Source organism: Notamacropus eugenii, chromosome 3 (genome assembly GCF_028372415.1).
Source record: "Notamacropus eugenii isolate mMacEug1 chromosome 3, mMacEug1.pri_v2, whole genome shotgun sequence".
Classification (NCBI taxonomy): domain Eukaryota; kingdom Metazoa; phylum Chordata; class Mammalia; order Diprotodontia; family Macropodidae; genus Notamacropus; species Notamacropus eugenii.
Window position 1 is genome coordinate 250,585,581 of NC_092874.1, and position 15,495 is coordinate 250,601,075.

Consider the following 15,495-nt stretch of genomic DNA (forward strand, 5'->3'; position numbering starts at 1 on the left):
TCATCTCCTTGCTAGGAGATAGTATTAACTTTCAACCTTGATTGGAATCCTGGCTGAGGGCATTACACCTTTTCCATAGCTTTCTTTTCTTTGTAACCACATCTCATAGCTTTTACTTTCATGCAAAATGTTGCCTCAAGTGACTCGGAAGTAGCTCACAATTTAAGGAAAGCATGCATTTTTATCGATTTTGTTAGTTGTGTTAGCCCCCCACCCCCAAGTCATAATTTTAATCTAGGCTGTTTCTCAGACAAAAGAAACACTTCATAAGCCCCTTAAAAAACAAAGAAATAAAAAAATAGAAATCCTGTATCATATAAACATAGTCAAGCAAAACAAATTCTTATGTTAGCAACATCCAAAAATGTGTCTTGTTTTGCATATTAGTTCATCATCTATCATCTGGTGGGGAGAATTACTCAATCCTCAGGAATCATAATTGATCATTTCATTGATCAGATATTTTAAGTCTTATGTAATTATTTTATAAATATTGATGCTATGCTGTAAAGGTTTTCTGTTTCTTCTCATTTCACTACGAATTAGTTCATATAATCTTCCCAACTCTCTCTCAAACAATTTCTTTCTTCATTTCTTAGAGTACAATACTCAATTACATTTATATACTGTAATTTATTTAACCATTCATCAATTGGGAGGCAGAGCCAAGATGGTGGAGTAAAAGCAGGGACTTCCTAGAGCTCTATACCTAGCCAAATACCTGTAAAAAATGACTAAACAAATTCTGAAGCTGCAGAACCCATAGAATAATGGAATGAAGCACATCTCCAGCCCAAGATAGCCTGGAAGGTTGACAGGGAGCATCTGTCTCATCAGACTGGGAGCAGAGTGCAGTCCATTGAGGGCTGTGCTGGCACAGATAGGACCTAAGCAGGCCTGTGGTGGGGGGCATGAATCACTGGCACCTATGGTGGTTTCCAGATTTCATGACCCCAAAACAATGAGGACAAATTGGAAGGTCAATGGAAAAAATCTTTTGAACTTGTGTGAGAGAGTCTGGCCCCAACCACAGGGTGGTGGAGGAGGCAGAGGAGTCTGTAACAGCTGTCAAGTGTCTGAGGTGAGATTTGAACTCAGGTCCTCCTGACTCCTGCACTGGTGCTCTATCCACTGTACTACCTAGCTGCCCCCAAAGGAGAGAATAGAATAAATGGGGGGCAGAATGGAATGGAGGGAAATATACTTAGTCTTTCACAACATGATTTATGAAAGTGTTTTGCATGACTACGCATATATAACCTATATTGAATTGCTTGCCTTCTCACTGGGGGGTGGGTGGGGAGAGAGGAAGGTAGAGAAGTTGGAGCTCAAAGTTTTAAAAACAAATGTTAAAAACTGTTTTTACATGCAACTGGGAAATAAAATATACAGGCATTGGGGTATTGAAATCTATCTTGCCCTGCAAGAAAATAGAGGGGGAGGGGATAAGAGAAGGGAGGGATGTGACAGAAGGGAGGGCAGATTGGGGGAAGTGGTCATCAGAATCCACGCTGTCTCAGGATGGGCAGAGGGAAGAGAAGAGGAGAAAATTTGGAACTTGAAATCTTGTGGAAGTGAATGTTGAAAGCTAAAAATATATTAATTAATTTTAAAAAAGAAAAAGAAATATATAGAATAGGAAATCAAAGACATGATGGAAGACTAATACAGAAGCAAGGCATAATCCTGTTGGAATAACATCAGGAGCTTTAAGAATAGCAATGAGATAAAGCTAGTAATAAATGCTATGGCAAACAAAAAAAGGGTTTTTAAAAAATTCAATATTGGGGAAAAAAATACAAGAGGATCAGTGCTATGCTGCCGATGACATAACGATAATGGGCGTCAGAGTGAAGATAAAACTACTCAACTCTAATTTGGCATTTGTTTTCTCTATCTAAGAGTAATCAAAGAGTTGCCAAATATTATATATTTTATTTCTAAATCTCTCATATACTTCCCCTCTCTCCATTCATATTGCCACAATCCTAGTTCAGAACCTCATCATCTTCCACTCAAACTCCTGTTATTTGCTCATGTTGTTTTGTCTCTCTCCTTTCCAGTCTATCCTTGACATAGCTGTCAAAATGATTTTCCTTAAGTATAGGACTGACCATACTATTATTTTACAGAATAAATTCAGGTGACTTCCTAATTCCTTTAGCCTCAAATGCAAGCATGGCCCCAACTTGCATTTCTGACCTAGTTATACACTACTTCCTTTCACTACAGTTCTACCAAACTGGCCTTCTTATTGGTCCCTTGTGACGTTTCATCTTCCTTTTCCATGCTTTTACACTAACTCTTCCCAGTGCCTTTAATGTCTGCCTTCCTCACCAGCAGCTTTTAGATTACCTAATTTTCTTCAAACCCCACCTTCTACATAAGTTGTTATTGATCTCTCATTCCTCAAATTAGCTTGTATGTACTTATCTATTTATATGTTACATACTGTGGTTGAATGTAAGCCCTTGAGGGAAAGACTGTATTTCTTCTAGTGTCTAGCACAGTGCCTTTGAACCAAATTACTTCACAAATATTTAATACAAAAATATTCAGCAATTAATGGCTGCTTCCTTAGTTTCCCTTCTTTGTTACTATGAAAAGAGCTATTATAAACATTTTTTTTGTCCTTCTGGCATTGACCAAAAGTAGTATTGACAGTTGAAAAGGCATTCACAGTTTTATAATTTTAAGGGGGATTGGGGGGTCATGATTTCAAAATGCTTTCTGGAATGGTTGAACTAATTCACAACTCCAACAAAATATCAACATTTTCTTGCAGCCTCTCCCACATTCTACATTTTTGGGGGGTTAGTTTTGCCAGCCTGATGGATTATAAGGTGTAATCTTAGAGTTGCTTTAATTTGCATTTCTCTCATTATCAATAATTTGGGGTATTTTTTCTTATGGCTTTGCTGATTTTTTTCCTTGAGAGCTTCTTGTTCATATTCTTATCTACTGGGGCATGATAGTCATTTTTTAAAAATTCTAATCAGTTCCTCAGATATCTTGGAAATGATACTTTTATCAAAGAAAGTTGTTGCAATTTTTTGCCTTCACTAAACTCATTCTCTTCTCTAATTTTAGCTGTATTGGATTAATTTTATGTATTCAAAAATTTCCATTTTATTTTCTTTGATACTGTCTCTCTCTTCTTTGGTCATGAACTTTCTTCCTATCCACAGATCTGAAAGGTAATTTCTTCTTTGTTCCTCCAATTTTTTTTTTTTCATGATGTGGCAATTTATGTCTAGGTCGTGTTATTTGGAGCTTATTTAGTATAAGATGTGATGTATTGGTCTAAATCCCACTTCTGCCACACTGTTATCCAGTTTTCCCAGAAATTTTGATCAGATAATGAGTTCTTACCCCAATAGCTGAAATCTTTGGGTTTTTCAAGTACTAAACTTATTCTTAAAAATAACTCAAGTGTACAGTCTCTTGGATTGAAATTTTTTAATAGCTTAGACTCTTTTTGTTTCATTTCTACGTGTTATATGCCTGGTAATTACCTTTTTCCTTTCCACTTATTATTCCTGCAATAATAATATAAAGCCACAATTATGAATCCCTCAGATAACATTGATTGGTTCAGTAACTATTAAAACAATAATTAGTATGTAGGACTATTGCCTTTTCTTTTTAAAACAAAACAATATTGTTTTAATGATTCGAACCTAGTAACATTATTCATGTTGCTATGAGTCAACAGCAGGGAAATGAAATTATTAAAAAAAGAGTATTCTTAACATCTAATGTAAACTCAAACAATTAAGTCCATATTTGAAAGTGATGGAGTGAGTCACCTTCCTGATCATCCTGTGGTGTAAATTCAAGATCTGCTAGGATTAGAGGTGCATAAAGATAAACTTCTCTTGATTACTATTTAACTGCTCTTTTCCATAAAGTAACCTACAACATGATATGTTTGGCTCCAATTATCAGGGCAGAAATTGCTTATGCAAATCAATGCAAGGCAATGAGGTGTGGAGAGGATATCATTATTATTGGTTGGTGCTCATGAAATTCTGATGACCTGAAGTTAATGACAGTCAAACCAGGAGAGAGATTATTAGCAATGAAAATGTGCAGTTACCTGCATTAGAATAGGAAGATCCTGTGTTAACATGGGTTTCATGGATGACGTGGCAGCTACGTGCCCTCATTCATGTTATAAATATACACATAGGTATTTACACATACCTATACATATATACGCTCATATATTTACACATGAATATGTATGAGTGTTGTGTACTTTGTCATGGCCAGTAGGTTTTCAAATTTGTAATGATATATTTGACATATGAATGACAAAGCAAACCATCTGCCTGAAGTCCACAATAGAAAGCAGCATGGGGTTCTGGGAAAGAATGCTAGATTATGAGTTAGAAGACTTTTATTCAAATCCCAACTGTGCTGCTTTCTTTACATACAACTTAACCTCTCATTGCCTCAGTTCTGGAAAAATAGTGAGTTAAGTAATCTCTGAGAAGCCTTCTGAATCTATAACTCAACAAACACTAAATGAATTCCTGTAGGTTTTTTTTTGCAATGTTTAACCTAAATGGTAGCCCTCTATGACACATGTGGGAAATGTGGGAAGGAATAAACATTTATTTAGTGCCTACTATGTGCTAGACATTGTGCTGTGAATTTTTACATGTATTATCTCATTTTATCCTCACAATAATCTGTCATATAGGTACTACTGTTATTCCCATTTTGCAGTTAAGGAAACTGAGGCACAGAAAGGTGAGCTAACTTGCCTAGTGTCACATAGTAAAGAGATTGTATTTGAACTCAGTTTTTCCTGACTCCAGGTCCCCATACTCTAGCCACAGCTCCAATTAGTGAAGTAAATTACCTCAAAGAGATATGGTAGGTAGTCCCAAATGAGACTGGACCTGTTCTTTCACTGGTACTGAGAATTGCCAGGTGAAGAAACATCTTTTACCTATTCCTGTTAGCACATTCTTTGTAGCCTACAGTTTTAGAGAGTGACTTGGGACACTGAGTTACAACTGAGAAGTTGTAACCTGCCCAGGGTTACAAACTCAATGGTGATACTTGAACCAGGGTCATCCTAGCTTTAAAGTCATTTCTCTATCCACTTCCACCATTCCACAGCAGCTCTGCTCAGTGTTTGTATATTTAGCCTTCAAGAATATACCATTATATAAAAATACTATCTGTTGCCATCAGCATTACTTAACAATTCAAAATAGTTCATTGTACTGAGTACCATCCATTGCCATGTTCTAGGTTATATCCTTTGAAAAAATGCACATATTCATTTCAAGTTTTATTTTTAGGTAGAGTTTGATTTAATCAAGAAATGACTATAGAATTAAAATTAATTAGTGCATTTGGAAGGAAAGATTAAATTTAAATTAATGGAAATAACCTCTCTGGATTTGATAATCAAGGATTCTGATCTCCACTATGAAAAATGGTAAATTTGTGTCTTTTTCTTAAAGAGTTAGCAGTTACCTGTGAATTTAGGCTCTTCTCTCCTCTTCCCTCCCTTCTGCTCCTCTCCTTCCCTCTCCTCCTCACCTTTGCCAAGGGGGCCATGACACAACACACATTTAAAACCCCTACTATAAGTGAACCCGTTATTTCTTAAGCTCTGATTATGTAAATGGCAAAATAAAGATCAGTGGAAGGAAAGTGCACTAATAAATAATTCAGGAATACAGTTAAATGCAACTTTTGGCTTCTGTGTTAAGTTCTTTTCATGTGTTATTTCTGTATCCCAAATGGAGACTTGGATCCTTTCTACAGCATTGTCTTTTCCCCCACAATGCTATTTTTCTGACGTTACTCAGCCGAGACATGGGCAGTTGCCCAAGTCAGCATTGGAAGCTAGTTTCTGCAGCCTGTGATGAAATGAGATCTACTCCTTGTGGCGTATCATGATTGACAAATACAATCTGTCCCCTTTGATAGAGTTTGTACAACAGAAAATGTGCTTAGCTAATCCGAATTATGCCAGAAATATCCCATGCTACACAAATTCCCACTAACAAGATGTTCTTCCAGTTTCATCTCCAGTTTCATTTAAATGAGGACTTTGTCTTCTGCCACTTGGTGGAGGGAGATGATGAACACTCCCAAGGAAGCAGAGACCTCTGATTTACAATCAAATTTACTATTTTCAATTTCCTTCTTCCCTTTGAAGTCAGAGAATTTTATATACAGTAGCCATAACTAAATGCCAGATTGATAATGATAGAAACGGTGGCTCTCAAAAAAGGAGTGGGGAGAGATGGTACTGATATTGCAGCATGTAGGCTTAATGTTTAAAAATGAGGACTGGGAGGTCCCAGCCCCAAACTGGGGCTGCATATAAGACAGACTCAGCATGGAGTTTCTTTATTGGATATTAGTTTGTAGGTCACAGCTCTGGAAGCAAATACACATCATTTTTATAATAGGCTGCCTGTCCTCTGCAGAAAGGCTCAGAGACTTCAAAGCCAATGGAGAGATGGTACTCACACCTTTGGGAAAGTCCCCTCCTCCTTCTCCCCTTCAGTTCTTTGGTCTTTTGGTGGCTGAAAGAAGAGCAATGGAGAATGAGTTGTATAATCTAGAGCTGAATAAACTTCCAACCAGGTCACAGCTGGACAAAGCCTGTGACCCAGGGATTCTGATATAATCACACACACACACAGACACAGTGAGAAAGACATACTATTTTGTCTTAGCTCCCCCATTTCCTGGGGATATAGATATCTGTTAATGTCTCATAAAGAAAACTATTTTAACATATTTCAGTTGATTGAGTTCTCTCTTCTCCTTTATACTAAGGAAAACGCTTTTCTCTGAGGCTTCAAGATGAGAGGCAGATGGGTTCTTTATTTCTCCCTTAAGGATTTCAGAGCAGATGCAGCTTTCTACAGAGCCAACAGGTCATCAGCTATAGGTTGACCACCTGCTACAATAAAGGAAGAGATTTCGCAAGGAATTTTTGTTTTAGAAATTAGTCAATAAGTATTTCTTAGGTACCTACTATGTTCCAGGCACTGTACCTAAACTCTGGCAAATTAAAATTAAATTCCTCTTAATTCCAGAAGCACTTGTAAGGTACCTGTTATATGCCAAACATTCTATTAGGTGTTGGAGAGGCAAAAAATAAAACCAAACCTAAGAAACCTCTGCCCTTAAGTAGTTTATATTCCATTTAGGGAAGTGGAGGAATGATTGCATGTATATGAATGATTAAATACAACATATATACAAGCTAATTTCTGGCAGAAAGGTATAAGCAACTTGGAAGATCAGGACAACTTGGCGCAGTGCCTGGAATGTAATAAAGTGCATATTATGTGTATTTTGCCAAGTTTCCTATGGGAGGTTGCCCTTGATTTGGGCTTTGAAGGAAACTAGAGATTCTGTGAATTGGAAGGGAGGAAGGAATGCATACCAGCAGCAGGGGACAACTTGTACAAAGGGAGAAAAATGGCAGATGAAATGTCGTATGTGGAAAATAGTAAGCCAGCTAATGTGTCTAGAAGGAATTATGGTCTTCCTTGCCCATAGTTTTTTAAACAATTAGTATTGCGTGATGAATTAATTAAAAACATGTTATGGGTGAATCTCAGTAACATTTTAATTGGTATCTTAATCTCTTTAAGAAGTATCATCAGTATCTCAGTGTCTCCGTTTTTGTATTAATGGAATTCCTACACATGGAGATAGTTAATCAAATTCAGAAATGAATTTCAATTGTTGAGTCATAATTATTTGGACTGTGAATTGTAATTACTGATTTATATTCTTTTAGGATTATTTAACCATTCATAAATATGGCAATGCAGCCAGAAATGATCTGTGGAATACACTGTCAGAGGTAAAGTATATTTTGGTTATGGAGGTACCAGACCTTACCTTTGTATTCTATGTGTGTGTGTGTGTGTGTGTGTGTGTGCGTGTGTGTGTGTGTGTGTGTGTGTGTGTGTGTGTGTGTGATGTTAAGAAAAGACTATGCTATGTAATTGCAAGTGGACTGCTAATATGCTATAGCGTTTCTGTTTCCCTTTTCCTCAGGCTGCCTTTAGTATTTATTTGTCATGTAAATGATCTCTGGCCACTCATGCTCTCTGTACTCAAAATAGCCACAGGAATAGAGGTTACCTTTCCCATCAGGATGACTGTACTTCCATTGAAATGGGATTTTGGTATGGGAGTACCTGTCATATTAAAGGCAGAACATTGGGAAGTTTCAAAATCAGACATAATCCTGTATGTGTATAGCAAATGTTTTATGCTCTACTAGACAAACTGAAGTTACTTAACAGTGATACTTTAGGTCCTTCTTGCTAGAACAATAAAATTTCTGTTTTATATTCCATTACGTTAAAACATTAATGTTCACAAAGTCATTTTATGCCTGAGATGGGCAGAAAGCCTTCCCTTAGGTTAAAGCAAATTGATTTTATTCGTATATGCTGGCATCATGGATTTTGAATTTAAAATGTACTTTGTAGAGGTAAACATTGAACAATGGTTAATTGTTAATAGTACTTTAATAAATTAGCTTTTTTAAATCTTGGTTTTTATAGGCTTTAAGAAAGAATGGAAAATATGTAAATATTCAAGAAGTAATGGATCAATGGACTCTCCAGATGGGTTATCCTGTCATCACCATCTTGGGAAATGGAACAGTTCACAATATGATAGCCATTACCCAGCAACACTTTATTTATGACAGCAAGGCTAGAGTCAAGACCACTGAGTTTGGAAACAACAGGTATTCAGTCTTTTTGAAAGAATTGAACATTTTGAAAGTTACATCTGTGCCTTGTTTGTTTTTTGTTTGTTTTTTACTATCACTGTTGAAAAGGATTCTTTTAGAAGAATCAATATGGCAGCCTTAGGATCTTATCATTGGAGTTGTAACTTTGTATCGTTTCATTTCCTTACGTACATAATGATTTCATTTTTAGTTCCATTTAGCTTTCTTTCTCACTTCAATTAGCCATCTGACCAATGAATACTTGATTCAAATCGCCATATTCTAGAGCCAGCAATTCAGTATATAAGTGACTTTTCAAATACAAAATTAATATTTGTAAAGTGCTTTATGACCCTTAATGCACTATATAAATGCTTATTATTATTATTATTTACAATAACACAAAAATTTAGCTTCTCCTGGATGCAAATAAGTTTGCTGAACTAGAAATCATACCACAAATTATAAAAATAAAGGAGAAAAGACCTTTACAACTGAACATCAGACAAATCACATTGAACAAAAAAGATTTCCTTTCTAATTGTATCAAGCTACTTTCAAAATAACATCAGTAACATAACTGCTTTGTATTGAATGATGCTATTTTTTCTTGACTTTTATTGTTAATGGAAATTGCATTACAGTAATTTGGTGATACACATCAATGATTTTACTTTGAAATAGGTGGCACAATGTTTAGATTGCTAGGATTGGAGTCCAGAAGACGCAAGTTCAAATCTAGCCCCAGATGCTTACTACCTTTATGAACCTAGGCAAGTCACTTAATATCTATTTACCTCAGTTTCCTCCCCTGTAAAATAGGGATAAAAAGAAAAACCTCCCTGGGTGGTTGTGAGGATAAAATGAGATAATATTAGTAAAGTGTTTAGCATAGTGCCTGACACGTAGTAGGTGCTTAATAAATACTTGTTCCTTCCCCTTACCTCCTTTTAAAATGTGAAACTTTGGATTATTTGAGGATTGACTATTTTGTTTGTAGGCAGTCCTGCTGTTTAATTTTCCTCTTATGTTATTTGGTCCAGTGATAATTTTAAAAGTCAATATTTGAAAGGAAAGATGAGGTAACTTTCAGACCACTCAATTCTACTACTTCTAAATAGCCCTGGCAAACAGATTTGATGAGAAAAATGATTGAAATTTAGGTATAAAATAAAGTGCTTATATTAGATTATCCATGCTTGTTCCATTTTTCTTTGAAAATTAAGAGCTACCAGTAGCTAGGAGACTTGGAGTACACATTAAATATAATTTATTATCTCTAAGAAAAATGAAAATCATTCCCAGTAGGCTAGCTCCAAGATTGGCTGTATAAGGGCAAGCAATCAAGAGATTCATGGTTGTTTTCTTGCGTCTGAATTTGGAAGAAGGCTTCGGAAAGAAGCTGGTCTTAAATCATTACCCAAATAGATCAGACTTCAACAAGTTGTTCACAGGAAGCACACTGTACAGAGAAGACATGCTTATGTACACTGCTTTCTTAATGCCTTTGCTCTGATGATCTGCTAGGCAGGTCCTTCTATCCACTCTCATCTGTAGCTCTCCTACTGTGTTTGGAGATTGGTCTGTACTCTAAAGGAAAAGCATATCAGTTCTTTTGATGAGGCAAAAGTTTAATTCAGTGCCAAGGAATTTCTGGCCAGCATTCCTCTATGTAGAGATATAGCACTCAGAATCTCTACCTGCATTCTGATCTAATATTACCCTAATTGCTCCCCTATATCCCTGAGCTATTGCCAACTCTGATCTTTTGATACTTACCTAATCCTTCAGTCTTGCCTGACTGCCTACATTCCTGACTTATTATTTACCCTGATCATTGTAATTAGTGTGTAGACTGAATGCAGGTTTAAAAATTCAGTACTTCCCTTTGACCTTCTTTTCTTTGGATGTCCCTTCTCTAGACTACTTGTCTGTCTCCATAGCCCAGGCTTGGTAGGTGAGAGTCTTTCTAAGGAATAGAAATGCAGCTTCTGGGTCACATTTATTCAAATGCTTTGTGATCTCTTGGATAATGTTGCTGAGTTCTTTATGCATCATGTAAAAGCACCTAGGGCATAAAATTAGATAAAATTTACAGTTGCTCTCTATTGCAATTACGTTTTGTTCTTGCAAACTTTACCCAAATGTAATGAATGAAACAATACCTTACTCTCCCTTTTTTTTTTTGAAGGGATTAATTTTTTTTTTGTATTCTAATGTTTATTTATTTATTTTTAGTTTTCTACATTCATTTCCACAAGCTTTTGAGTTCCAAATTTTTTCCCCATCTCTCCCCTCCCACCACCCCAAGACATCGTGCATTCTGATTACCCCTTCCCCCAATCTGCCCTCCCTTCTAATACTCCTTCCTTCCCTTATCTCTATCTTCTCTCTTGTCTTGTAGGGTAAGATAAATTTCTATACCCTATTACCTGTATGTCTTTTTTTCCCAGTTGTATGCAAAAACAATTCTCAACATTTGTTCCTAAAACTTTGAGTTCCAAGTTCTCTTCCTTCCTCCCTCCCCACTGAGAAGGCAAGCAATTCAATATAAGGTATATATGTGTAGTTTTGCAAACGACTTCCATAATCGTCATGTTGTGTAAGACTAACTATATTTCCCACCATCCAATCCTTCCCCCATTTATTCTATTCTCTCTTTTGACTGTGTCCCTCCCCAAAAGTGTTTACTTTTTATTGCTACCTTCTCCCATTTGCCCTCCCTTCCATTATCCCCCCACCCCATTTAGCCCCTTCTCCCCTACTTTCCTGTAGTGTAAGACAGATTTTCATACCAAATTGAGTGTGCATTTTATTCCTTCCTTAAACCAAATGTGATGAGAGTAAGCTTCACTTTTTCAATCTCACCTCCCTCCTTTTCCCCTCCATTGAAAAAGCTTTTTTTTGCCTTTTTATGAGATAATTTGCCTCATTCCATTTCTCCTTTTCTCCTCTCTATATATTCCTGTCTCACCCCTTAATTTTATTTTTTTGATATCATCTCTTCCTATTTAACTCACCCTGTGCTCTCTGTCTATATGTGTGTGTGTGTGTGTGTGTGTGTGTGTGTGTATGTGTGTGTGTAATTTCTCCAGCTACCCAAATACTGAGAAAACTTTCAGGAGTTACAAACATTATCTTTTCATGTAGGAATGTAAGCAGTTCAACTTTCGTAAGCCCCTTATGATTTCCCTTTCCTGTTTACTTTTTCATGTTTCTCTTGATCCTTGTGTTTGAAGGTCACATTTTCTATTCAGTTCTGGTCTTTTCATCAAGAATGCTTGAAAATCTTCTGTTTCATTGAATGACAATTTTTTTCCCCTGAAACATTATACTCAGTTTTCCTGGGTAGGTGATTCTTGGTTTTAATCCTAGTTCCTTTAACTTCTGGAATATCATATACCAAGCATTTTTTGGGGTCTCCTTTAGCAAGCTTTTGACTGACTTTTCATGATCTTCTTGCATCAATCTCATTTCTCTTCCCAATTTTTCCTTCACCTCTCTTACTTGATTTTCAAAAAAGATTTTCAAAATCCTTTATGAGTTCTTCCATGGCCTGAGACCATTGCATATTTATTTTGGAGGTTTTAGATGCAGAAACCTTGATTTTTTTGGTCTTCCTCTGATGGTAAGCATTGTTCTTCCTCATTTGAGAGGATGGAAGAAAATACCTGTTCACCAAGAAAGTAACCTTCTATAGTCTTATTTTTTCCCCCTGTTCTGGCATTTTTCCAGCCAATTACTTGACTTTTGAGTCTTTTGTCCAGAGGAGGGTATACTCTGGGGACCTGTAAGTTGTCAGTTCCTCCAAGGTAGCACAATCAAGGCAGAGGAGTTTACTCCTCTCTTGGCCTACCCTCTAGTCTGGGAGCTACCAAAGCTTTTCTGCCCAGGATCTGCAAGTAGAATTCCTTTTCCAGAGCCTCCACCAACTCCACCATGCCAGCCATCACTCTTCCTCACCCCTGGGCTGCCACTCAGGGCTGAGACCCAGATTAATTGCTCAATTCCTCCAGGGATTTTAGGCCAAGGGCTACAAAAATGGATGTTGCTGCCACCACCTGGAGCTGGGGCTAGGGGAAAACTCTGCTCTCTTCTCACTCAGGTGAAAAAGCTTTATCCCTGACCTTTGAAGCTGTCTTTGGTGTTTGTGGTTTGAGGGATCTGAGAACCACAGCTGCTGCTGGAGATTCCACCCCTGAGGCCTGTTTCAGTCCTGTTCCTGCCAGTGCCATGCAGCCAAGGCTAGGCTAGGCTCCATGGGCTGCACTACACTCCAAACCCTATGAGATAGACCTTTCCTGTCAGCCTTCCAGGCTACCTTGGGCTAGAAAGCTCTTTCACTCTGTTGTTCTGTGGCTTTTGCTGCTCTAGAATTTGTTTAGAGTCATTTTCTATAGGTATTTTATGGGCTGTGGGAGAAGAGATAGAGTTTATGTGTCTTTCTACTCCACCATCTTGACTCTGCCCCCAACAGTCCTTACTCTCAAGAAACTTACTTTTAATAAGAGAGACAACATGTCCACATATGTAAGCATGCAGAAAATAAATAAATACAAAGTATTTAAATGTAAGGTAGTTTTGAAGGAGGAAACTAGCACTTGGAAGGATGAGGAAGGACTCCATGTAGAAGAGAACATTTCCATGTACTTTCTTACCCAATCACTAATTTCCAGACATTGAAGTCCTTCAAGACCTGACTCAGATAATGTCTCTTTCAAGAAGTCTTTCATTGGTAAATCAAATAGAATTTATTAAACCCTTCTTTTGTGCCAGGTTCTGTGCAGGGTACAAAGAATACTTTCTCTGTCCTCAGGGAGCTTATATTCCAACAAGTGAGTCAATGTGCAAAAACTAAACATACATGCTTAATAGAATTTGAATAGGAATTAATCTCAAAGCAAAGGCACTGTGGTTGGGGTAAAGTTTGGAGGGGAGGCAGAGAGAATGGCCTCTTGCAGAAGATATATTTGATCAGAGGCTTAAAGGAAAACAAGGAAGCTACAAGGCAGAGGGGAGGACAGCCAGTGAAAAGTCACGGAGTTGGAAGACAGCTTGTCCATGTGTTCATGTCTCAATGTTGTACTGTCTCAACTGGAAGTTATTACTACTGAAAATTTTGAAAGTGGCTTTTCTAATTATCTTGCTCTCTTTTGTGTCATGATTTAGTGAGTCCATCTTTATTGTCTTCCTGTCCTTCATGAGATCTTTGAAGGCAGATGCTGCGTTGAATCTGTGTACAAATGATATTCCATCTTTTTTGAGTAGATACCATTCACTAGAAAGGAGAAAGAACCATAGTTGAAATTCCTGCTGTCGTTGACTGAAGAAAAACATTTTCTATTTTTATATTTTTTAAGCAACAATTTATAATATATTTGCAGTTTCATGTGCAATAATTTTTTATTATACCATGTTATGGAAATGCTTATTTCATTCCATAAATTAATAAATAATCCCACATATTGAAAATTAAGAAAATAATTAATTTTTTGTATTTAGACAACTTGAAAGAGTTTACCAAAAAAACCAAAATGACCAGTCTCATCAAGTCCCTATGTTATTCAGAGTCTAGATTAGTTTATCTAATCTTAGTAAGATGGGACTAAATTACCTGACATTTAAAGAACAGTTGAAAAATTCCTTCATCCCCTTTGTTAATAATCCCCATCACATTCCCACCTACATCTGAACATAGTTATAGTTTTCAAACCATCTCTAATGCAGTTGCTGTATTCCAGCATTACAAGGGCTATCTTAGGGAACATAGATTAGTCTTGCTCTCTATGTTGTGCCTAGAAGGCAGAACCAGGAATAGTGGGTGAAAGGTTTAAGAAAGTAGAGTTAGGCTTGAAACAAGAAGGGTTTGGAATATTTCCCAACAATTAGAGTTATCCTAAAGTGGAATGGACTTCCCCGGTAGCTGGTGAGCTTCCTCTGTTGCTTGCAAATATAACAAATCAACAAGTATTTTTAAAGATCATATTATGTGCCAAACATTTTGCTAGGTAGGTACCAGAAATAAAAAGACAAAAATGAAGCCTATGGTCAAAGAGCTTATATTCTAATCTAGGAGGAGATACAGATATATAAATACATTTACATGAGATAAGTACCTTCAGATCTATAAATTGATAGAAGACTTCCAGAATCAAACAGCTAGTGTTGAAACCAGACTTTTTGACTCAAAGACCAGTGCTTTAATTCCTATATTCTATAGTCAGGAATTTAGCATGTGATTAGGTAGTTGTTTTCATGGACATACTGGATATTTAGCAAATAGGCTGCTAACATTCTAACAATATACATGATTAGTTATGACTCAGAATCAATTTTTCCCCTCTTTGTATAATCTCCTGGATCTTTAATATACAATGTTAGGAATTGATTTTGCACTAAAATTAACTTCCCCTATCTTCCAGAAATACTGCAAATTGTGTATGCATCTGGAACAAAGTAGTATAATTCATTCTATCTTCTTACTTCCCCAACTAATGGAGATAAGCTTATTAACAAGGTATGTCCTACAAAAAATAGTACACAGTATTAACTTTTTTCTCTGATGACAATGATATTTAAAAACTTTTCATTTTATTAACATATTTTGTCATCCTTTGTGACAAACTTTTCATTTTATTAACATATTTTGTTTTCCCATCACATTTATTTTCTAATTCATCCTTTGTGACAAAAGAAAAGAAAAAAAAAGTCCAGCAAAACAAACCAGTATATCATCTATATTTAGCATTATA

At 36.5% G+C, this 15,495-nt stretch overlaps 1 protein-coding gene across 1 annotated transcript in view; it reads left to right on the top strand.

Moving 5' to 3' along the window:
* The window catches only part of TRHDE (thyrotropin releasing hormone degrading enzyme), a 511,960-nt gene that overhangs the window by 349,653 nt on the left and 146,812 nt on the right, over positions 1-15,495 (top strand). Inside the window, exons 8-9 of the mRNA XM_072655393.1 lie at positions 7,793-7,858; positions 8,571-8,758. Of these exons, the coding sequence (XP_072511494.1) occupies positions 7,793-7,858; positions 8,571-8,758 (254 nt within the window). The remainder of the gene's footprint in view (positions 1-7,792; positions 7,859-8,570; positions 8,759-15,495) is intronic.